This window comes from Cephus cinctus, unplaced genomic scaffold (genome assembly GCF_000341935.2).
Source record: "Cephus cinctus unplaced genomic scaffold, Ccin1 Ccin1_scaffold0259, whole genome shotgun sequence".
In the NCBI taxonomy this organism is placed as follows: Eukaryota; Metazoa; Arthropoda; class Insecta; order Hymenoptera; family Cephidae; genus Cephus; species Cephus cinctus.
This window is the reverse complement of record NW_014332971.1, coordinates 63,873-87,673: the sequence shown is the minus strand read 5'-3', so window position 1 is coordinate 87,673 and position 23,801 is coordinate 63,873. Positions and strand designations below refer to the sequence as shown.

The following is a 23,801-nucleotide window of genomic DNA, read 5'->3' as shown; positions in this document are numbered from 1 at the left end:
TTTGTTCTTGAAATAAAATAGAATTTTTATATTGATCTTTTAAAATTATTAGTGCGGATTAATTTATTTATAGACAACAGTTATAATTAATGTGAAAGAGCGAAAGTAAATCTATGTTAACAGTGGCTGTTTTCGAATAAATTAATCTTGCTTTATTCTTGTCATGTCAGAGACATCTGCGTCTTTTTAATATGGCGACTCCCATGATTGTGTATTGTTAAACGTGCCAAAGAATTACCCTTACATCATATTAATACGTGCTCTTTCAGTGCGTCTTACGGTCGTCCGTATATCCTTAAAACTTTCAATAAATATACTCAGCAAATCTGGATGAAACTAGGGAGAAAATGATTGCCGCCTCAGACCCGCTGGTACGATGATTTTGAGGTTATGGCCCCAGTTCAATATTAGTAACTGTTATTTTTTCTAAGGAATATATACCAGGTGGACGTCAGACGGTTTTGAGGCATCCTGGATCTGTGATCAGTCAACAGTCACCACATAATCGCTCAGTAGCAGGAGATAGCGTTCTTCTACAGAAGTTTAGCCAAGTTAACATATCGGAAAGATCACCAGTAAGACTAGTTTTTCGAAATCTACTCTTTCGCATTGAGCTTATATGTGCCTCATCATACGTTGAAAGTATTTTTGTCAATTCTGTAATTTTAGACAGAATTCTGGCTTGTGAGAGACAATGATGCTTGTGGCGAAGAAGAACTTTACTGTTCGGGTAAAGTTGCTGTTCACTCAAAAGGTGACAGATCCAGCAGAGTGCTTCAAACCTCTTATACCTGCGAAACGGATATTAAACATGCACTCTGGTGCACCTTCCACACAACAACGCCTAATCAGTTATCAAAAGGCAAAGATTTTGAAAATAATGAGCCCCTTGAAAAGACAATCGAATCTATTTGTCTCATAGATTCATATACACTAAAAGTATTCACAGAGTCCGGGGAGGATTATGTTTCCAGTTTACAGTTTCAAGTATATAAATTATATTTCTTGACTAAAAACATTTATCACGATAATCAAAGAGAATTAAACTCTTAATTTGTCCAAATTAGGTCTCCGCTGTATGGCCTACAAAGTATGGAATATTGCTGGAAAAATCTCAAGTTCCAATTACAGTATCAAGGTACTGGTATTAGCACATATCATACATAAATATAACATCTTATTAAAAGCGTACAATTTAAATAGGTACGCATCTTTGGAAGCAAACAGATTGGCTTTACAGAACGAAAGCCATTTACCAGTGGCTTTTTCTCTTATGCATCCTTTAGATGAAATCTGCCCTCTGCTCATGAAACATGGTACGGTTTACGTAATTCACAAAGTTCCAGAATGTTAAGAAACTACTATAACAGTCGGTAATGTTTATAGGTAATATTTCATACATGTGCGAATCGAATCAGCAAATCGTATTTACCAGCTCCGAACCTTCCCTTGCTGTAGTGTACGATACAAAAACTGGGTTGCATTCAGTTTATAAAATACGCAAAGCTCTAGCTGAGGAATGTCAAATAGTCTGTGGAAGTAATGATACTACTCCTAGTATCTTTAATCATTCAACAAGTGCATCACCACTAAGCGTCACTAATAATATTTCCATCAACAAGAGTCATCCTAATAAAACACAGCTCAGTCTATTTGGTAAGATTACAACAAAAATCCTCTAACGATTCAAACTAATCACGAATATCAACTATTTGCACGCTTTTCAATTTCTAGGGGTGCCAAACTTACAATTGAGTAATATTGGCATAGGATTAGGCATAGGATTAAACAATAGTCCATTCGGTTCACGAGGCACTTCTTATACGACGACATGTTCGGGCGGTGGAGCTTCACCGTCGCAGCAACAACAGCAACAACATTCTCGCTCCCACAGTCCTATGGCTACCATTTCCCGATGTCAATCACCAACCCATCCAGCATTTTCACCTCTTCTAGGAGTTTCCGGTGGTCCTTCTCTACATCAAACTAGACTACACCATGCAGTGATGACTACAATAGTGGGGCAATCGCAAAACAGTCTTGGTGCTAGTTGTAATAGTATCCAATTCCAGGATGTGATGAATTGTCCCAGTAGACCATTATATCCAGAGATTTGTTTGGATCATGTATGGACTGAGAATACAGGCGTTCCAAAGTAAGTAATAAACTTTAAAACATTTTTTCCAAGGTTTCATAATTATTCTCTATTCCTGTATTTTAAATGCTCAATCCCATTACTCAGTAGCTTAGTAAAAATATTAAGTTAACCATTTTTTCGTTTTTAAGGGATGTAGTGTCCGGTAAAGCCTCCAAAGTACTGTTAACGTCTGATCTCGTTGGCCAGAGTTACTTAGGATACCTGATATCAAATAGATCACAACTCTTTCTCGTGAGACTTGAAAAGGCTAACAAGAAGCAACAAATAATTTTTGGCATGGTGACTAGTATAATAGCTAAAGATGCTGTCAGTTTACCGGTGAGTAATATTACATAAGATAATCTCACTAATACTCATGAGTATTTAATATTTATTTATCTTCGTCAGACATTACATATGATTGCCACAATGGATCTATCAAACGGCGTGACGTTATATTCGGGTGTTACATGCGTGGGAAAGGTTCATATATCAGGAGTCTTACCAACCCTTATAGGGAATAATTATTTCTTAGCAAACATCGGTCAGAAACTCGGTTCACCATTTCCTCGTAGAAGCTCTTTGATTTCACAACATTATCATACGTCTCATGAAATCAAATTTGAAGAGGGTTTACATATGTTAAGTCCCGTTAGTGGAACATGCGGTAGACCTCCTATCCTGTTGGAGAACACCATAATAGATGGAAGTCTTCAAGGTTTAAAAGATGCAGTAAAAAATAAGGTGACTTTAGAGTATGGAAACAAAAATTATTTTAGAATCACATTACCAGCTTCCAGCACGTCTCCACTAGGTAAATATACTGCGATATATAGTAATTTAAAAAAAATGAATCAACTTTATGACAGCATACAATATTTTTTAGTTACAAAATGTTTGCAAACCCTGCGAAGTGTACTTCAGCGTGATCTAGCTATGCAGTTACTAGTAAAATGGTACGGAGCCAGAAATGCACCAGGACCGCAAGACTTTGCTCCTATACAAGAATGGCATTTGTTTCTGGTAGTTTTGTTTAGTCTACTTGGTTATGATGTAGACAAGCTTGAACTTATTCAGAATAATGACAAGGACCAGTTGACTGAACGCAACAGTCCTATTGTTGTGCCTAAGAAACAAAAGACAAGTTCGAATGGTTCAAACGAGGATTGGCTTTATACACTTGATTCTGTCGAGCACAAAAGCTCACAACCGTTTGTATCAGACGTTCTTGGATTAACAAAACTAACAAATAGCTTCGATACAACTGAATGTATTACTAAAAATATGGTACCAAATAGTTTAGGCAAAATCAATTCACAAGCCATACTTTTCCCATATATTCCATTGGTACTCTTTTCCTTGCATTTATTGTACGAGGAATTGAAATTAAATTGCATAATGTCTGAAAGTTTGCCACTATTGGCACAATTATTGCATCACCTTAGTACAGATCTGAAATTTGACATGTACTCTCGTCACTACTTCTTGGACTTCCCATCGATTTGTCAAGCAATGCTTACCCAGTCACAAATGAATACGACAGACTTACAGAAATTAGTACCACCAAATTACATGCCAATGAAACCACCGAATATTTTCGAAACACTCAATAAGTTGTTGAACGGTATAAACGTTGGTTCATATCCTTATCTCAATCAAGTGAATCCAAGAACAAGGAACGTAGTGCAACTCGTTGCACTTATTGCACAAGAGGGAAATACTTCAGCTGTAGAAATAGATAAATTTGTGAAATTAATTATACCCGCGGGTAGTCGTGTTGATCCACAAGAAGTTGGCTTCAGACACGATAAGGAAGTGTTACGAAAATTGGAAAATCCTTCAGCAGAAAGAATAGTTTTACTTTACCATGAAATGGGTACGAATGAATTTTTCATCTATGAACAATTGCCAGTGATGATACTGAATTTCAATAAAGAACTCATCGTTTTTCAGGTATGAAGAAAAAGGATCTGGAGATCTTACCACCAGGAATATCACTTCTCTTCAAAGACATAATGCATAGATGTAGGGAAAGGCCACCACCTAACTGGCCAGCTCATGTCTATGAGCTCGTGGATCGTCAGGATTTAGCTGCTTTGGACGGACACTCTTTACCCCTTGAACAAAGTCATGGCGAAGATAACGATGGAAAGAGTTATCTAATAAAAGATCCAGAACAGGATGACGGAATGGAATTCGATGATTCTGTGAGTGAAACTCTGTCTTTTTTAAATCATTGAGTCAACACATCCGTTTTGCAGATATTGAAGTTGAGATTCAACAAGGATCACAGAGTAGCGGAAGTGAGACGACTATTAAATTCTTCTAAGCCAGTTAAAATAGCCATAGTCCAAAGACCGGATGTCAGCGATCATGAATTTATAGAGGAACAGGAAAGACATCTACATGCTCTGTGCACAAGAACCATGGCACTTCCTGTAGCCAGAGGAATGTTCACTCTGAGAACCTCCACGCCTATTATTACTGAACAATTACCTGTTCCTCGACTTTGCTTAACTGGGAAAGCACCTCCTCGTGGGACTACAGTTGAATTAGCGCACATCGACGTTCCTCCTAATATGAATCTCTGGCCTCTGTTTCATAATGGCGTAGCAGCCGGACTTCGAATTCATCCAGATGCTTCGAATATTGATTCAACTTGGATTGTTTATAATAAACAGCAACAGGGCGAGTTCAGCATAGAACATTCAGGGTTATTGATGGCACTGGGTCTCAATGGACATCTCAAGAATCTGGCACCTTTCAATCTCTACGAGTACCTGGTAGAATGCCATGAAGTAACGAGTGTGGGTCTTCTATTAGGATTGTCAGCTACTCATAGGGCTACTATGGATGTGGCGATGACAAAGTTGTTGTCGTTACATGTGGAGACTTTACTACCACCTACTAGTATAGAATTGAATGTTCCGCAAAACGTTCAAGTAGCAGCATTAATGGGAGTTGGATTAGTTTATCAAGGAACTTCTCACAGGCACATTGCTCATGCTTTACTCTCAGAGATTGGTATATCTTATTAAATCTTAATATCATTGATTTTAATAATTATTTGGCAAGGATCAATCATTATACTAATTCTATTAATTATTTTAATCATAGGTAGACCACCTGGACCAGAGATGAAAAATTGCGTGGATCGAGAATCGTACTCCTTAGCCGCAGGAATGGCTTTGGGTTTAGTCGTTTTGGGTTCTGGAGGTGGTTCAGATTTATCTAGTATTCCTGATACGTTACACTATTATATGGTAGGTGGTAACGTGAGACCTTTTACTGGAGCACAGAAAGACAAGTACAAGTCACCTAGGTAACGATAATGTTTATCTCAATCAAATCTGTCACTTAAATTAAATTATTTATGAACATTTTTATAATTCTAGTTATCAGATACGAGAGGGTGACTCGATAAATATCGACGTTACAAGTCCTGGTGCAACGATTGCTCTGGGTCTTATGTATTTCAATACAGGAAATCGTGCAGTTGCCGAATGGATGCGTGCGCCGGCAACACAATTTTTGTTAGACTTTGTTAGGCCGGATCTTTTGCTTCTAAGGATATTGGCTAAATCCTTGATATTGTGGGATGAAATCGAACCGACAAAGACCTGGGTATCTAGTCATGTACCGGAAATCGTATATAAGTACAGATTACAGAAACCAACGCCAGAGATATTGCAAAATGTGGATTTGGAAACTATGAAGTAAGAATACAAACTTTATAATTATATTAAACAACCAAGATTGTCAATTTTAATTACTTTTTATTGTGCAGTCAGGCGTACTGTAACATAATAGCAGGTGCCTGTATGGCACTAGGTTTGAAATATGCTGGAACGGCTAACAAGAATGCATTTAAAACTCTGTATAATTATGCCCAAATGTTTACTGCATTGTCGCACAAATCAATAGCTGAATTAGCTGGAAAATCTACTATAGAAACGTGTCTAAATGTTATTCTATTATCTACCGCTGTGGTTATGGCTGGTACAGGTGATCTCGAAATTATGAGAATTTGTAGACACGTGAGGACGCGTGTTGGACCTGCTAGTAGCGTCGTCACTTATGGTTCTCATTTAGCAACTCATATGGCTCTTGGACTTTTATTCCTTGGTGGTGGAAGATATACTCTTTCAAATAGCCCAAGTGCCGTGGCTGCTCTTATAATTTCTTTGTTCCCCAAGTTTCCGACCCACAGCAATGACAATAGGTAAGTTATATGTAAAAATAATTCTTCTAGATAACTAATATATTAATTATACAGGTATCATCTTCAGGCCTTAAGACATTTATATGTACTTGCTGCTGAACCTCGTTTACTGCTGCCCAGAGACATTGATACAGCTAATAGATGTTATGCTACTGTACATCTCACTTTCCAAACAAACAAACTAGCAAGTGGACAAGATATTCTTCTGAGAGCGCCTTGTTTGTTGCCTCAGCTAGACAGTCTCAAAAGAGTTGAATTAAAAGATGATCGGTATTGGGACATTGTTTTTGAGCGAGGGCACAATTGGCAACAATTGGAAGGAATGCTTAAGAAATGCAAATCCTTAAATGTTAAACAACGTGCTGGTTGTTTATCTTATCAAGAAGATCCTCATGGCTTTAGAAGTCTTGTAGCACAAACTCTTACTACAGAAAATGTTATAACTTGGGCTGCTCGACCGGAACACGTTACCTCCTTTACGAATGATAAGACTGTATTAAATATCGTAAAGTACTTTTTGCAAGGACTTGCTAAAGAGAAGTCGAAGAAAGACACATGTATAAATACCCAGTCACGTGGAATTCGAAGTAAATTCAGTTCAAATTATACAAATCCGAATCTAAATGAGAGTCTAGAACGAGCTGCTGGATACTCTTTTGAGCAGACTGATGTGTCTACCAGTCAGAAAATGGAAATTGGAGAAACTTCTCCGACAAAGAGAAAACAATCTTTATCAAACACATCTGAAGATACTGAGGAAATGACTCAAATGGAAAAGCATTTCCTGCAGACATTTGCTATAATTGTTTATGAATGCGTGGTTAAGGACAAGGTCAGTCTGCTGCCGTTGTGGATCAATTTATTTAAAAGTATTGAAGTCATTGAAAGGCGACCAAGCACTTATCTGGTCTGGCAGATAAAACTTATTGCCTCTCAAGTATTGCGATCTAATTATTTGGAGAGATCTAATCCACTGCTGAGTACTGAAAGTGTACTAGCATTAACGCAGAGAACTGCATTGATTATGGATACTTGGGAACAAGGTAGGAACATTTTTTTGTTTAGTATTAAACATCTAAAGCAACTGTAATTTGCAGATCTGAGACCGTTAGTAAAACAATATCTGACCACTGGCATGGTTAATGCAGACACATTGGCACTTGGAAAATTAAGTGCTTATTTAATATTTTATGATATGCCCTATCAAGTGAATTACAAAATGATGGGTTAGTACAAGTGAATTATGAAAAAATTGGAGCTTGATACAACTAAAATGATCGATTAATATTTTTTTTTTGTTTTAGTGGAATCATTATCGCATATTTTCCTTGACTCCAACTCGGACATACCAGACATCACGCTTTATAAACTTCATACGCTTCTCAAAACAGATTAGTTTTTTAAACGCTTCTTTCTCAATTCGTTTTAATTCTACGATGATCGAACGTTCCTGTGAATATTTATACCTAACAATTCCTGACTATAATCTTCGTTAGGTTAGGTTTATGTATAGAAGTTTGGAAGGAGATTTAACGAAAATAAAATTTTTTATAAGAATAGATTTACAATATGTTATAATTTATAATTATAGTCTAAGTTATGTAATATTATACAACGTATGTCAGAGAATGAGTTTTGCATATAAGAGTTACATTTAAAATGCAGGCATGCATATGTACCACATTGCATTTCAGAAGACAAAAGGATTCTTCTCTTTTTTTTAATAATATTGAAAAACTAGTAAACTTCATTGATAGTCAAATTAGAAGAGTATACGTCGTCTATAAAATCGTTCTTCATGTACAATAGGGAATCCAGTAATAGTATAAATGATGTTATCTACTATTTCCCCTATTCTAGTGTAACAATACAAGCAGCCAACTAAAATTCCTCCGAGATGTCCAGTAAACGAGGAATTTGGTACTAGTATATGAATTAAAACAAGTTCCACCCAGAAGGAAACTTTACTAGGAACTGTAAAACCTCCAACATCTTGTAACCTGTCGCTTTCTTCACAAACTTGGATTACTTTTAATGCAAACAAAACTGCAGAGAACCCAATGGCACACGCAGTATAATATGCATAATCTTCAGTAATTTGCATGAGGATATAACCCAAAGAAACATACATAGCACTACATGCCAAACTCAATATTCCTACCAGCAATGCAAAATTTGTAGTACCATACATTGGTTCGAGGTAAGATCCTTTCATAATGAAGGAAATCATATTATAATATAGATGCATATCTGACCCATGTTCGAAGTTTGAGACAATGAAGGATCGCCAGTCTCGATCTCGAAAGATTTTCAATGATGATATGCATACTTCCTCTGCATTCCATGGAACTTTTATCATTCCCATGTACAATAATGCCTGGAACCCAAAACAGATAATTGTATAAAATTCAAAGTGTGACATTGTATGATATTTATTATTTAATCCTGACAGATAATGTGACAAAAAGATGTGATAAAATTATTTCAAACAAATTTAAACTAGAGTAAAAGCACAAGACTAAATTAACCTGTACAACCAAGGAATGTGGAAATATCAAATTACCTGTCCTATAACTCCAATAAGTGTGGCAGGTGGAATTTTATTTATTCCAAAATTGAAGGCCTGCATAAACAGCAAATAAATGCCATAATCCACAGCTTGCTGTCGTCTTTGATAGGGCCTCATATTTGTCTTTTTGATTCACTCTTTTTGCAATTTTTATTTGACATTAAAGAACGACCCAGCTTGTAATCCGCGTTGTTTAAAACTGATGATCACGACTGATGAAAATAAGTGTTTTATGAAAGTTCTCTACGACTAGCGTAGCACCACGTCGTTCAAATTTTTGATTCATCACCGGTATGCACATATACATATACATATAGGACTGTGCCGGAGGAGTCTGACATTTTTGTATTTATTCGTGTACTTCAATAGAGTATCTATATGAATGAAGACTTGATAGATTTTGTATTGTTAGATAATAGAATGAATAGTTTCATGATAAAGAACAATATAATTGTTATAACGTTATTTATTAAATTACAAAAACAATAAATAGCATTTGAATTCCTTAAAGGATCCAACGGCACTGTGGCAACTTTTACAGCCAATCGAAGGGCGCTTGCGCTTTTTACAAATAGCTCGGCGAACGATGGAAGAACATTTGTTAATAAATAGATTTCAATAAAAGATGTAATAGAGTAGCAAATAGTTGGAGAATGTCGGCAAGGATCAGCTAGAAAAACCAGGGTTAGTATGCTCGATAACGCATCGCCGACAGTAACGCTTTACCGCCCTGTAACCAACGCAGGTAACTCGAGGACATTCGCCGATATTCAACTGACGTAAACCACGTACATAATAAGCAAGAGCTTCGAGACCGGCGTCTGTGATTCTGTCGCAACCGCATAAGGATAGCTTCTTCAAGTTAGGACAGCCAGTAGAAAGAGCTTCGAGAGTGGCATCTCCAACATCACATTTTCCCAAGTCCAAAGCCCTCATTCTTGGACAGCCACGAGCTAGAGCAAGTGTAGCACTATCACTTACGGCTTCACATCCTCTTGCATTCAAATATCTTAGCTTGTAGCAGTGTCTAGCAACAACTAGGAGGCCTGCATCAGAGACTCTGTCACATTTTCCAACAGACAGATACCGAAGGGATGGGCCAAGATGAGCAGCAAGTTCACGAACTCCGTAATCTGTTACTCTGACACAGTCAGAGACAGAAAGTTGACGTAATGTCGTGCAGTACAGAGCAATAGCTACTAAGCTAGTATCTGTAATACGTGCGCATCTTCGTAGGTAAAGACAAGCAAGATGTGGCATTCGAGACAGTGTAAGTATGAGTCCTGAGTCATCTACACTGTGACAATCACTAAGGTCCAATGATTGAAGCTGCAAGGTTGCTATCCGACAGTATGCTCTGGTCACTTCGGAGCAACCAGTGAGGTCTAATTCCTTAAGATGAGAGCAGTTATTCAGGATGGCGGCTACACTGTCATCAGTAACCCGGCGAGAGTGACGTAGAACCAAGGTTGTTAAGCTTGAGAATGGAAGTGATGCAAGTACATTGGGTACACCTGTAGAACTTTCTAGGACAAGACGACGTATGCAAGAATGACATCCTCTACGTGTCAATGCATTCAATGCTGCAGATGCATTCTGAGGATATCGGATTTCCACTTCCTTCCAGAGGGAGGGATGCCACGCAATTTCCCATAGACGATGACATGTTTGTGCTAAAGCACATCGGTCTCTTGTACCTAACCATCCAAATATTTTAATAAGAATTTCATCGTCTAACTGACATAGACCTGGAATATATATACGCTTTTGTTGCTGGGGCAATTGTTGCTTAACAGAGACAGTAACCACTGTTGGAGAAGATGCTGAATGACAAGCATTATTATCAAGGGTGTGATAGCCCAAATCCACAGTATCGGATCCAGGTCTGTATAAGGCCAATTTCTGTGCCAGATATCCAATTGCTCGGTCAGAGCTACTCTGCTCTCCGAATGTAGAAAGGAGTAAGGGACACGATCCATCCATTCCATTCTCTGTTCTGTAAAAAAAATAAAATACAAGCAATGCAATATAACAAGATTTATGTTTCCTTGAAATTCCACAGGTAGCGTTATTGTTGTAAATCTTGTAATTCAAATCACAAATTTCCAACCAAGTATGGTGAAATAAATAATCAAGTAGCAAGACAATGTTATACATAATATTATGATTTGAATAACTCATTAGTAATGAGCATTTACAGAAGATGACAAACCTGAATTACAGCAGTAAGAATAGAAGGGCAGAGTAAAGACAGTGCGTGACATTACCGAGCACCGATCCGTCCACCGCCACCACCATCTTGATTTTACATTCCAATTCTTGGCGCAGCTGGAACTACCGATTTCTTTTTTCAATCGTACCTCTTTTACTTCGATTTCATTTACTGATACCTTCTTCTGTATCCTTTTCAACAATTTACTTGTCGAAACACTTTGGAGAAAATCATCCGGTATTGTTCGAACGATGAAAAAGGTCGAAGAGGACAACCGATCACGGATGACAGACGTTCGCGTTTCTGCTGATTCCTGATTGCCCTCCCATGAATGTCCCCCCACTTTTGAACACCATATACCGGAGCACGAGGCCATGTCGTCCTACGAGCAAATTTTAATGACACCCAGCAAACATAATATTACATGTCACGTACCTATTGTAATTTCTTACCCATACACATAGCTTCAATCTAGAGCGGTGTTATATTTTAACATTGAAATGAGTAGAAAAATTACAACTAACATGTAAGCTACATGTACTAATAATTAGTGGGCAGTATTTCAACAATTACAAACTTCCAATGGAAAAATTATTTCTCCCTTATAAGGTATCTATCAAGATATCATTTCAGAAATCGACTTTTATCAGGCACAATGCTATAATATTATTGGCTAAATTATCTATATGTTTCCAATATAGTTACGTATATCACAGCATGAGGAAACGATGATAATTTCATTCTTGATAGTTTTATGGATAAACCTGTTTAGAGGAACATTTGGAAGCAATTAATGTTAATTTTTATAACTGGAATCAACTGTTTATATGTAGAACATATTTTATTTCGGTGTCAGAACAGTGCCAGTTGATCAGTTAATAAAATTTAATAGTTGGATGATGTTTCTTCTAGATGTTAGCACCATAGTAAAACAGTTATCTACGGGTACAGCCCTGTTGGTAAAACAGACAAAAGTGCAGATGGCGTATACAGTGAAATATATAGAAATCGAGTTTAGTATCTTGCCAACCACGGTAGAGGGTTGATCGTCGTGTTGTGCTCTACATAAACACGACAAGAGCGTATCGTTTGGTGCAAACGGAATTTTTCCTAAAAAAGAAAATCATAAGTTTTACAAGAGAAAAACCATATAAGAAAAAGTGTAAAGCACAATAAACGTACAAATCAAAACAAACGTGAGAAATCAGTGTTAGGTTCGCGTTTCTAATCGGGCATGGTGTAACGTTAAAAAAAAAAGTTTCAATGTAAAATGTCGTTGCACCCTGAGCTCGTTCGACGCAGTAAAAAGGATTGTGTGACAAATAGGTGAAGATGGAAGATGACGCGGATCTTCGGGAACAATTATTCCACAACACCGTCAGGGAGAATATTGTAAGTATAATATATGTAACGTTACTCCAATTAGAATTCTGTCTAATCGATCACTGATTATTCAGACTCTGGGCACCTAAAATGTCCTATCACGTCCCTGGCAAGGCCACGTATTTCTCGCGTAACAATTCTGTAGGCTTCTCCTTGTTACAACTTGAAATATGTAATCCGTCTGCAATAAAAACAGGATATTCGATCGTATCATCGAAACAAGTATTCATTTGTTACATCAGAAGCATCTATTGCGATTCTATAGAAGTCAAGCAATTGACTAAGCTCCGGTACAATCTATACGCGCATAGGAATATTTAACATTAAAAATGTTCAACAAGCGACTGGCTGGAAGTTTAAAATTGTATGATTTTAATCTCCACACTGTTCCATTTCATAGTACTTCAATACTATTTACCTTGACTATACCCGAGGTAATGCTTAAAGAGGGTTAAAGCTGGTTGTGATTACGGTACTTCCTGTGCTACATGAAAAAAGGAAATATACTACAGTATCGTTAATGGGTATGGTAAAGTGTACACTCGGTAATGTTATAATAATATGGTATAACATGCCAGCATTAAGAGTAACATGATACACGTATGATATTGCCAAAGTGAACCGTTTTAAAATGTACAATAAATTTAATAATTCGGTACGAAGTACGAGAGATGCATGCGAACATACGTACTCGGTACAATTTCCAAATACATTTAAATAAGTTAAGGATTATACCGTTAGATTACCGTTTTACTACATCTGAACGTTGACCTGGCTCCAATCGACTATTTCTCTGTGCGCCCGTACTTAAGAAATCTTTAAAGAAATCCTTGTCCCTGGATATATAATTATTTCTAACGTACGTCTAATTATTAATACCATTTTTAGTCGTAGCTTTCTCGAAGAACCATCGAGTAAGGTTCGTGGAACGAACGACAGCCTGTTCCTATTTTACATCATTGACAAAAATCTGTACTTACTGCCACAATACCAAAGAGAGCACCTGGATGTCTACACCTGGCTATAGATTTTAGTATGAAAGGAACCCTTCGTTATTTTTCTTCACAGGCAAAACGTCGTTAGCTCTATTCACAGGCGTTCCAAAAAAAAAAGTAATTCGTGTACAAATAGAATCTTGACAGAAACTTGAATAATGACTACTTTCATTTGGACTTTGAGTTGCTTATCAAAGTTCATATTTTACTTGGCGTTATGGCTCTTCCTTGAGATCCAATATCAAGTTGTTAAGACAGATGAAGGCTACTGGTAATTCGGCAACATACATGCATCAGAATGAACAATCTGAGAGTTGATGAAATCCATTATTATTGCCTCTGTCTGAATCAGTGTCAATTATATTTATCGAATACCCTTAAGTTCTCGAATTTACTTTCTCGGCACTTTCACGTGGTGTCAATGACCAATCATTCTCCATAGAAACCGGTCAAGTTGAACAGTAGGATTCGTTGATGGATTGTATACCCTGGTGGATATACCCCTTGATGGTAGTAATGGAATTTTGTAACATTAATCCACATATTCAAACGATCCTGATTACCCATTAGAGTCGTAAGTATGACTTTGGAGACTCTTCGTTAAAATGTCAGTGTAGTGATTAATTTTCGTTCTCTTCGCAGATGGTGAAAGAGAGATAAAGAATAAACGTAATAGGATTGCCGTCCTCCTTGTACCACCTTTCGATACTCATTACTTCTTTCCATCGTCATCTGCTACATACGGAATCTCTGGAAACTCTGCCTGGCTCTCAACAGTCTCGGCATTCCGTTCAATTATCAATGGTGCTCATTACGCAACAGCCAATTCGGAACGAACCAAACGAGACATGCCTATGGATGCGAAGAACATGAAAAAGCAGACGATTTTAAAATCGACGCCATGCATTACCAATGTCGCATCTACAAGGATGTTACTTATTGGCTGTCATCAGTGTAATTTGCCATTGTTCAACGAGGAACAATGAAATGATCTTATCGGTGTTATTCTCCGCCTTATTCCTCGAATCTTTCTGTGACGTTGATTTCTTTGAGACACGTGTACGCTAGCAGACCACGTATCCCAATGTCTTGTTGATAACAGCTGTCAGTATACGTAGTAGCGAGCGTTATTGTTTTTGCAGACTATTATAAATAATTATACAAGCTGTCGAGTACTATCAAGAGCTTCTTTCTACTTAAAAATAAGAGTCATTTATGTAAATGCTCTATATTGTTTGATTTGCTGCTACGTGTCACAAAGACATCGTTGATAATTTCTTAATTAGCCAGTTATCTTGGTTATCGCTCACAGTCGTTTGACAATCTTTGCTTATCCGTTTAACGATTATTGGAAACACGTGCGTACAGTATCATCGTTGGAATTCAATGTTCCAGAATGACGGTTACGGAAACATGAAATATTAATACCCGAGTATGATTTTGTTTTACGTGAAACGTGCGAGCGGAAATAACTTTCGACAACCTGCACTGTACTATTTCTGATAAGCTGAGCAGCCACCAAGTTGATGCCTGCGAGATGTTTTGGTCGTTATTTTAAAAAATAAGCTTAATAGCTTTGTTGGGATGTTTCAATTCACGCAATAATCTAACCGACCTTGTAGCAAAGCTATTATTGCAATAAGATACACGAGCGAGGTAGAGACTTTGAAGCTAATTTAAATTTATCCAGAGAATTTTCGGTGAAATTAAATATTTGATCATCTAACAGCCTCGATGGGGGACACTTAATTTTACGATAAAATAGGCCAATGTCCTTCTACCATTAACTTAAAAAAATAAGTACAACGATATGGCTATCACGTTTGAATGACGTATTTCCATTTTATCGTTGGCAAAAGACACATAATCCCAGCAACCTCGCAAACGGTGGATTACACAGAAGCCCGTTGCCAGTGAAAACTAAACGTCAAGTGTAATCGGAGCCTGCACGATTATTCGTATACGTAATATCTATGCTAAAAAACCGTACAGTATAGTCTATTATAAATTTACGTAAATACCCATGCTAATTTCGTGACCAGGGGCTATATCCTTTGCAGCGGCTAAAACATGATCGGTCCCTGATCCTTAAGACACGTTTCTCGAATGCAGTCTAAAAATAGTCTGAAAACCCGGTGCTGCTATATATATATAGTATCACGTTGGAGTAGTCAGCACGTAAACATTTCTAGGGTATCACATCGTTGACCACGTCGGTCACTAGATATTAATTCCGGCCGATTGTGGGCTTCATTGTTTGTTAAATTTTAATTTTAAATTACAAAGATCAAATAGATCACAAAGCAGTCGGTATACGACTTTAAAAATAATTCGCGATACCTCGTATCGTTAGTGGTACTAGACTCTAGGCGAATTGTCATGCAAGAATGTAAAGGTGCAGTACGCGGGTTAGGATCTGTCAACTAACTAAGCCAAGAATGTATTACGTGGTCGGTGTCAACAAATGATCGTCAGACTAGTACCAAACTCTGCGCCACATCTGACGCAGTTTTGCCAGGCTGCCAATGGGCTACGTTTCCATTGGATTCGCGTTGAGAGCTTAAATACATCTACTGTATATCTATACATTAGTTAACTATAACGGTACAACCTGACTCTGACAATCTTGATGCTGTGTACAATGAAAAAGGAAGATTTTAGTTGAGTAGGATGCAGGATCAAAATTAATTTTACTGTCACTTATCCAATGACTATGGGACAGATAATCTTGCTGCTTACATTATTGTATAAAATTCTTATATTAGCTTACATGGTATGGCAGATTTCCCAAGTAGGATGAACTACCGCAGTAACCAGTTTATTTTCGTATTATCAGTACTGACCAAATCAGTACCAAGGATTATGTGTACCAAGTCCACTTATGCTTGTTATTCTCTTTCAGATTTTTCTCCTACTCTTTCTCCTCCTGTACATCTCCAGCTACGCTTTGATCGCACGGTTTCGACGAAGGGACCGAGAGGATTACTTCTCCGTGGACGAGGATGAAGCTACCGTCTACAGGATTAGCTTGTGGCTCTGTACGGTCGCCCTGACCGTTTCCGTCGGGGCAACACTCCTGTTACCAGTGTCCATCGCGAGCAATGAGGTCCTCATACTGTACCCCAATAGCTACTACGTCAAGTGGCTCAACAGTTCTCTTATACAGGGTGAGCATTTTTTAATCTGTATTTGTAATCCTTTTTGTCATTGAATTTTACACTGACTATGCACCTACTATGCTTCAGGTCTCTGGAATCATGTGTTCCTCTTCTCGAATTTATCCCTCTTCGTGTTCCTGCCTTTTGCATATCTCTTCACGGAGAGCGAGGGATTCGTTGGGCACAAAAAGGTAGGTGAAACGTCGTTACAATTACAATGTGTATATGCTACAATAGCGTGAAATGATTTCAGGGTGTGATGGCCAGGGTCTACGAGACCGTCACGGTTCTTTGTCTACTTGGGGCGTTGGTCTTGGGCATGACTTACGTCCTATCGTCACTAATAGACTATCACAAGTCAAGCCTCCACACGTTGCTCAGTAAGTCACTGAATTTAATGTACTTTGCACGAGAATGCGAAGAACGTAAATGTTGGCTTTAATGAGACATCTTATCTTGATGAAATCCCTTCGTGATTCGTATCTCAGTTTTATATAGTTTTGTATTTATAAAATTATCATCAAGCGTCATTCCTGTATCTTGTACGTAATGCAAGCGCAGTGTATTGTAACATTCACGAAATTGTTCTTTCCTTAAAGTCGCATACGGTTGATTCTACCGTTGCGCATTTTACTTCCGTGTATACTGTAATGACTCTGTAATTGCCGATTGTCGATGCATTACGAAACTGCATTAGCCGCAATTAAGACACGTTACTTGCTTCTTAATGAGCTGTTGGTTGGGTATGAAATAGGGTGTAAAATAAATTTAGAGTTGTTTTACGGATATCATTCACAAGTTTCATCTGTTATATGTAATTCATTTAAATCGATTTTACAGATTTATGGAGTTATTACCTGCCCTTTTTGTATTCCTGCGTTTCCTTCGTCGGGGTCGTGATGTTGTTATGTAAGTATTTTCGAGTAATTATTGATAAGATATCAAGAGCAATTAATTAATATTGATATGCAATTAACAGTGTGCACCCCAGTGGGATTTGTCCGGCTCTTTGGCGTTGTTGGCTCGTTCCTCGTTAAGCCGCAGTTTCTAAAGAATTTGGATGAAGAATTTTTCGCATATAGACTAGAGGAGGATTGCATTAAGAGAAGGTAGAGCTTATTTATTAATGATAAATAGATTGTGATGCTTCTGAAGCTGCTGATAAACAACAACAATATAATTCATATGACCGTATCGGATTACAAAGTGATTTTTATCCTTTCTTGTCTTTGATATTATTATGTATGAGATTGATATTGAATTTCTAAATGCACTATTAACCACCAAAACCTTCTTTTTCGTTTGGTAAACATATCCACAGTATCTTCTTTCGTTGACTGGACAATAATATCGCATTTTAATTTTAGACTGGAACACGCGAAGGCGACAGGCAAGTCGTACGTATCGCCAGCTCCGATGTCTCCACCAGCATGCGGAGCTGTCGTGGATGACGAAGAGGAAATACCAAGACCGAATCCGGGTCTGATGTGCCTAAGGAATGGCGCGTTACAGCGTGGCCTTGCCCTGAGATTAGTAGATGTCCAGCGACGACGGAAGCTCCTAGATGAACAAAGGCGAACCTGGTGGGTACGCAGGACGCTGCTGTACCCTTTGGCGATGCTGGCGCTACTCATACTCTCAACGGCCACGGCCTTATTGGCCGTCCAGAACACTTTGGAATTACTGATAGGAATTAAGGCACTACCACTGAGCACCAGGGTTGGTATTCTTGAGAACTATCCTATATTAATATTAGATATGACGTTTGATTATTGCTTTTTTGTTATTGTTCAGCAATTTACCCTGGGCATCAGTTCCCTCTCTAAATTAGGCCCAATAGGTGCCACAGTAGAAGTGGCTGTTATTCTCTATTTGGCTGCTACCAGCGCCATTGGACTATATACACTTCCTGGTGTCAGAAGAGTCAGGCCTCGACTTCATTCCACTCCATTAACTCATCTCATTGCAAATTGTGCTCTTCTCCTTGTACTCAGCTCGGCTCTGCCATTGCTGTCTCGCATATTAGGCAAGTATTAGACTATGACGTATATTCATTGTGCTACTCTGGTCGTGCGATTGACTAATAGGGTAATTATACATATTTTTTTTACAGGTATGACAAACTTTGATCTGCTAGGTGACTTTGGTCGCATCGAATGGCTCGGTAACTTCAAGCTGGTGCTATTCTACAATCTAATATTCGCAACGGCCGCTATTGGCTGTCTGGCGACGAAATTCACCGCGACAGTTCGCAAGGAGATATACGCAAGATTGCGTAGCAGTCTTATGAGTGTATTTATGAAAAAGGGGAACTCGGCTATGTTCTCCACGAAGGAAGATTAGACTGATTTATATTATAAGATGAAAAAGACATCGTTTAATGGAGATGCGGAAGCTCAGCGACAAGTTTAGCATCTGTCGCTATGACGATAATTACGGTATCACGAGAAATTAGGCTTATTCTCGCGATGGATTAACGCATTGGAATTTTAAACGGTATAGATGGCTATTAACTCTTTCGAAATTTCTTTTCACAATATTGACCGTTCGTAAACGCGTATTGCGACACGGCTCCTGGAATCCCTGATAATTTTCTCCGTTTGCCAAAAAATAAAAAGATTTATCAGGAGCAAAAGGGTAAAGAATGATAGGGAAAAGCCTTTTGGTGTTTTCAATGAGAAACATGCAAGTGTCACAAGGCCAGTTAAATGATGAATATGTCGAAGGAAACATCGTTATTGTCGTCGTTTATTATTAAGGATTATTTATTATCATATAACTACTATTTTAATAAGTATTTATATCAAAAGTATAAAGCATTCGCCGTCTTTGGACGATTCGCGAGGTACTGTTGTGATAAGAAAACGCGAGCATGCGTTGCGCGAATGTGTGAATCGCTTCTTTGATAATATATTTCGTGTCGTGTTACAATCCACGCGACTTCAGTTTTTTGACTTCAGACTGCTTTTTTGGCATCACGCTCCGCGCATACCGACGTTAGATATGCAATAGTCACACTATGCTCACTTTTTCCTCGCAAGATACATCTTCGTTACGAGATTTCAGCCTCTTCTCTTATGTACCAAATGATTCCATGGCAGCTGTTTACAGGGTGTCAAATCTTAAATGATTCGTTACAGTATCTTACGAACCAAGGATTTAAGAGTTTTAAAAATTTTCTATAAAAGTGACATGATTTCGAGGGGCAAACATGGGTACGATATGAGAGAAAATGGAATATTTAGAATGCTGATGTTTCAGCAAGAAATGCTTTTCTTTTTAGAAAACAGAATCATCTTTTTTTTGAAATTCCTCTAATCTTTGAGTTAGTCGAGCGATGATTTCCCTAAGTGTTATAGGTTTTGCCACTTTTATGGGAAACTATTTTCGATTATACCCTTGGTTCCTAAAATATTCTAATGATTCATTTAAAATGAGACACCCTGATTATAGGTTGCACTTCACTCTGCTCATGTATTTCCCATTGTGTTTAATGGGTAATAATATGTAAATGATCTTAGAGCAACACATTAGAAACGTAATATGCGTGCGATCCTGGTTGTCTCGCAGACGTTATCAATGATTGACACACTAGTCTTTAGAGCTGGAGAAGAATTTAATTGCAAGTTCTAAAAACGTGTAGCCTGCGTGAGTCGGCTATATGAGATATTAAGAATTATAATTTCTGTTTTTACCAAAACATACGCGTCTTTAATGATTCACTGTTAGGCAACCGAATAGATCCTGTTATTTGATAACTTCTCTGCGAATTTGTATAACCTGTTGAAGTTAGCAGTGAGAATGGATTGTCGTATCATAGAAAATTTAAAGGTTTAACGTTTTTCTCATAAGAAATTGACGCAGTGAATAAGCAACGTGCATTTTTAATGCATATCGACTGTATGTATAGGAAATACTAGGGAGGTAATCGCGAACCGGATGATCTTCCGGACATTTAGACTGGAGTATTATGTTTATAATATAATTGTACGATTTGCGATTCATCTGGAACTTAATCATGTAATTAGAGTTTAGCTGCGTAAGTTTTTTCTAGATATTTTGCAACGTTGTTATTGTGATACGTATCTCGTCATGAAGACAATACTAGCATCGTGCACTGGCACTAAATATATATACTCATGAATTATATTGTTATGCGTTGAACAATGCCGATAATACCTTAAGGTTGCGGACGCTGTTACTTTAAAGTTTTATGCGGCTCATACCTTTGTAGGTTATTAAGGGTCCTTCGATGTTCGTCTTGATATAACATGATGAACATCATGAATTGTTATCGAACGATTTCGCGGCGCGAAAACGTTTACGCGTCGATTAAGTCGTGGCGTGCGATAAAGACGCTTCATGTGGTACTGCCACACGTTTTTTTTTCTTTCTCTTTGTTATTTTATTCTTTGTTTCTACTTTTTTTTTTATTTTTTGATAGATCCTTTCTCGAAATGAGAAGGCTCTGGGATGAAGTATTGTACCTCATAATAAGTTGGGAATGCTTTTAAAAAAAGCGATGGACCACACGCATTTCCTTATCTCACGTCACGCGAATATGGCTATTTTCGCCTATATATAATATCTATATATACGCACGTAAATATGTCCAATGAAAATAAATAGCCACCAGCCATATCGTTAGTATGCGTTTGCGTGTTATGCTAAACCTGAGATCCTGCAAGTTGGAGTACGTTTCAGGAAAACTGGCAAGGATATACTGTGGTAATTTGTTCATTACAATTTAATGGTACAATGAAATGATTCTGCCTATCACAAATATTGACAATATTACATATCGATTACGAATCTAATGGCTTACTGCGAATCTTCTTCCTGGACCCATTGACGATTTTTTAAAGCACCCACCACAGATTTGTGTGCAACGCCCGGACGCAGTATTTTAAATTTTCCATATATGGATAAGTCTACGACCGTTGACCCTACTCTCTTACTATCTCTTTTAACATGTTCGTCTTGTATTGGATAAAAGATTCCTCCTAACTGTGGCCATAGTTCCTCAAACTCTTTAGGATGCAACGAGCTCGGCTTATTACTCTCGTTCGCACTAGTCAAAGCCAAAGGCTGATTAATCATTTTTACAACATTCCTTATAAACTTCGAATTTGGGACTCTAATGCCGACATTGTCGATACCTGGGTTTAAACCAGGATTCAAATTGGCTGTTCGTTTTAATACAACTGTAACAGGTCCAGGTAAAAGATCCTCTAGGAAACGTGTCGGCAGAGTATCTACTACTCCCCAATTATGAACATCTTTGATACTGTATACACATATTGCCAAAGGCTTACTTTCGTCGCGTTTTTTTATCTTATACAGTTTCTCTATGGCATCCTGGTTTTGAGCTAGTGCAGCAAAGCCATATATTGTATCGGTAGGCAGAGCTATGACTTCTCCGTTTAGGAGTAAGTTTACAGCTGCTGCCATACTTCTTGGACCTCCACAAAACCAGTGTTTATTAGTTTTACTAAGTAACTTCACTTCGATGTTGCTCGTATTTAGAAGAAATTTTGTTGGACCTTGATGATTGGGATTCATTATGTTCCTTGTATGAATCTTCAATGGACGCTAGAAAGTAATAATATCGGGATGTTGCATAATTGTTTTTCAAGTTTCAAAAAACTGGATAGTACCTTTAATCGCGCCAATTGTGTGCACACTGGGGATTGCAACATTTGTAGAATGTTGTCATTGGCTCATCTGCTGATCTGGTTTGAATTTGCATAAAGTATGCACGTGAATGAGAACACTTTGGACAACGCTCTTCTGTTGAATCTACATTCTCCCACGCAGCACTTCCACCAAGAACATCATCGACTTCTTTTAGCTTAGGATATGTTCGGCTGCTGACTTTGCGAGCAATGTTAAAAACATAAGGACATGTATTGCAGGCGAACCTCAATGCAGTTATTCCTTTCTCTACACGTAGTAAATTCCCACAGGTTGGGCAGAACAGAAGCATATTGTTCTCATAAATACAGTAAGTTTTATGCAAAGCTGTAGGAGGATAAATTTATATTTGGAATATAAAACCTAGTCTGATGCAATTACATGGTAAATAGAATTTATTTGAATGATTACCCAATTTCTTACCTTACAATTATGTTCAATGTCTATTGCATTTATAAAATCAAAAGCAACATATTTACTTCTACAATCATTATCTCAGTTATGTCAATTCAACATCCTATTTCATTTGAGCCACGTGCACCACGTATGAATGTATATGTATGCATGATGTATGCTTACATAGGAAGAACAGTCAATATAATAAAAATTACCAGAGATCAGCAGGGAGATGCACAACGCTACGGTTTTAGGCGATACCAAAAACATGGCGCTAAATCGTAGCGGCGAGTCCGGGAATAGAATTTTGTGATCATCGCCTCCGTCGATAATGGATATCCCGTCGTAGCCGAGCTGAACGTGATCACGAACGGGTAGCCTGGCGGGCAGAGTCCTCCGCTACTTATCGCTGGTTCCCAAAGCAACACTTAGAACGAGACAACTCATCGGATATAGCCTAAATACTTTTTTTTTTTGCAATCCTAAATTCGATCACACAGTGTAAGCTCGGTAAGTTTAATATGACAAAAGCAAGCAACTCATGTCTGCCTGCACTGAAGCGTACGATGCCACAAGCATATTTAATACATATTTTACCGATGTTGCGTAGCAGAACGATTGTTGAAACCTATCAGGAACTGTAGAACTTCTCGAGAACTATTGAAAAAGCCTATTGTTGAATCATTTTCAAGAGATTTTAAAAAAGTGCGATGTTGGAGCTGACATCCGTCTAGCACCTCCATTTTTGTAATGTTAATATAATATGTATAAATATGTATTTTAATAGAGAGTCCACAGTGTTCTTCTCTCGTCGGTGCGCTATAAACCCGGAATTGGCAAAATCCAGAAGACTCGCGTGGACGAGGAAAAATTATTTAGTACGTAGCAGAATCTGCGGTAGATCACTCGGAAACAAGAATAGCTGGAAATATAGTCAGACACTACCGCGCAACATGGGAAGACTTTCTTTGGCAAAATCCAGAAGACTCGCGTGGACGAGGAAAAATTATTTAGTACGTAGCAGAATCTGCGGTA

The 23,801-nt window shown here is 37.9% G+C and overlaps 6 protein-coding genes across 10 annotated transcripts; 2 read left to right on the top strand and 4 right to left on the bottom strand.

Moving 5' to 3' along the window:
* The first annotated feature begins 164 nt into the window (after nt 1–164).
* On the top strand, nt 165–7,918 carry LOC107265932 (anaphase-promoting complex subunit 1). Of its 3 annotated transcripts, XM_015735871.2 has the most exons (18): nt 165–371; nt 432–575; nt 670–987; nt 1,068–1,138; nt 1,204–1,316; nt 1,387–1,656; nt 1,735–2,155; nt 2,287–2,476; nt 2,546–2,951; nt 3,024–4,013; nt 4,091–4,344; nt 4,399–5,161; nt 5,255–5,459; nt 5,533–5,853; nt 5,925–6,359; nt 6,414–7,402; nt 7,457–7,585; nt 7,664–7,918. In XM_015735871.2, exons 1-18 carry the CDS (start codon nt 348–350, stop codon nt 7,753–7,755), a joined length of 6,135 nt encoding a protein of 2,044 aa, XP_015591357.1. In that variant the 5' UTR covers nt 165–347; the 3' UTR covers nt 7,756–7,918. The 3 variants fall into 3 exon arrangements, with proteins under 3 accessions (XP_015591357.1, XP_024938958.1, XP_024938959.1); XM_025083190.1 differs by lacking the exon at nt 7,457–7,585; XM_025083191.1 differs by lacking the exons at nt 165–371; nt 432–575; nt 670–987; nt 1,068–1,138 and having other exon boundaries at nt 1,257–1,386; nt 1,459–1,656.
* A 2-nt stretch (nt 7,919–7,920) lies between these two features.
* On the bottom strand, nt 7,921–9,274 carry LOC107265936 (rhomboid-related protein 4). Its single transcript, XM_015735878.2, has 2 exons — nt 8,923–9,274; nt 7,921–8,736 (listed from the first exon to the last, which is right to left on the bottom strand). Exons 1-2 carry the CDS (start codon nt 9,043–9,045, stop codon nt 8,122–8,124), a joined length of 738 nt encoding a protein of 245 aa, XP_015591364.1. The 5' UTR covers nt 9,046–9,274; the 3' UTR covers nt 7,921–8,121.
* A 105-nt stretch (nt 9,275–9,379) lies between these two features.
* On the bottom strand, nt 9,380–11,980 carry LOC107265935 (F-box/LRR-repeat protein 7). Of its 3 annotated transcripts, none has more exons than XM_015735876.2 (3): nt 11,846–11,980; nt 11,141–11,522; nt 9,380–10,924 (listed from the first exon to the last, which is right to left on the bottom strand). In XM_015735876.2, exon 3 carries the CDS (start codon nt 10,909–10,911, stop codon nt 9,595–9,597), a length of 1,317 nt encoding a protein of 438 aa, XP_015591362.1. In that variant the 5' UTR covers nt 10,912–10,924; nt 11,141–11,522; nt 11,846–11,980; the 3' UTR covers nt 9,380–9,594. The 3 variants fall into 3 exon arrangements, with proteins under 3 accessions (XP_015591362.1, XP_024938970.1, XP_024938969.1); XM_025083202.1 differs by lacking the exon at nt 11,846–11,980 and having other exon boundaries at nt 11,196–11,262; nt 11,319–11,639; XM_025083201.1 differs by lacking the exon at nt 11,846–11,980 and having other exon boundaries at nt 11,141–11,262; nt 11,319–11,583.
* Nucleotides 11,981–12,099: 119 nt separating this feature from the next.
* On the top strand, nt 12,100–21,326 carry LOC107265933 (protein Lilipod). The gene is made up of 9 exons (XM_015735873.2): nt 12,100–12,532; nt 16,421–16,685; nt 16,764–16,867; nt 16,930–17,056; nt 17,517–17,585; nt 17,656–17,785; nt 18,044–18,395; nt 18,471–18,702; nt 18,790–21,326. Exons 1-9 carry the CDS (start codon nt 12,473–12,475, stop codon nt 19,017–19,019), a joined length of 1,569 nt encoding a protein of 522 aa, XP_015591359.1. The 5' UTR covers nt 12,100–12,472; the 3' UTR covers nt 19,020–21,326.
* Nucleotides 21,327–21,497: 171 nt separating this feature from the next.
* On the bottom strand, nt 21,498–22,238 carry LOC107265929 (yrdC domain-containing protein, mitochondrial). Its single transcript, XM_015735866.1, has one exon. It carries the CDS (start codon nt 22,236–22,238, stop codon nt 21,498–21,500), a length of 741 nt encoding a protein of 246 aa, XP_015591352.1.
* Nucleotides 22,003–23,007, bottom strand: LOC107265937 (DNA-directed RNA polymerase III subunit RPC10). Its single transcript, XM_015735879.2, has 3 exons — nt 22,794–23,007; nt 22,334–22,697; nt 22,003–22,268 (listed from the first exon to the last, which is right to left on the bottom strand). Exon 2 carries the CDS (start codon nt 22,660–22,662, stop codon nt 22,336–22,338), a length of 327 nt encoding a protein of 108 aa, XP_015591365.1. The 5' UTR covers nt 22,663–22,697; nt 22,794–23,007; the 3' UTR covers nt 22,003–22,268; nt 22,334–22,335.
* Between the last annotated feature and the right edge of the window lie 794 nt (nt 23,008–23,801).

Excerpts from the sequence above, each read along its gene's own strand:
- LOC107265935 (XM_015735876.2), bottom strand. The coding sequence starts at position 10,911 with ATGGATGGATCGTGTCCCTTACTCCTTTCTACATTCGGAGAGCAGAGT.
- LOC107265929 (XM_015735866.1), bottom strand. The coding sequence starts at position 22,238 with ATGAATCCCAATCATCAAGGTCCAACAAAATTTCTTCTAAATACGAGC.
- LOC107265936 (XM_015735878.2), bottom strand. The coding sequence starts at position 9,045 with ATGAGGCCCTATCAAAGACGACAGCAAGCTGTGGATTATGGCATTTAT. Across the intron at positions 8,737-8,922 it reads TTATTGGAGTTATAGGACAG|GCATTATTGTACATGGGAAT; the intron begins GTAATTTGATAT and ends TTTGGGTTCCAG.
- LOC107265933 (XM_015735873.2), top strand. The coding sequence starts at position 12,473 with ATGGAAGATGACGCGGATCTTCGGGAACAATTATTCCACAACACCGTC. Across the intron at positions 17,057-17,516 it reads AAGCCTCCACACGTTGCTCA|ATTTATGGAGTTATTACCTG; the intron begins GTAAGTCACTGA and ends TCGATTTTACAG. Across the intron at positions 17,586-17,655 it reads CGGGGTCGTGATGTTGTTAT|TGTGCACCCCAGTGGGATTT; the intron begins GTAAGTATTTTC and ends TGCAATTAACAG.
- LOC107265932 (XM_015735871.2), top strand. The coding sequence starts at position 348 with ATGATTGCCGCCTCAGACCCGCTG. Across the intron at positions 1,657-1,734 it reads AACACAGCTCAGTCTATTTG|GGGTGCCAAACTTACAATTG; the intron begins GTAAGATTACAA and ends TTCAATTTCTAG. Across the intron at positions 2,156-2,286 it reads GAGAATACAGGCGTTCCAAA|GGATGTAGTGTCCGGTAAAG; the intron begins GTAAGTAATAAA and ends TTCGTTTTTAAG.
- LOC107265937 (XM_015735879.2), bottom strand. The coding sequence starts at position 22,662 with ATGCTTCTGTTCTGCCCAACCTGTGGGAATTTACTACGTGTAGAGAAA.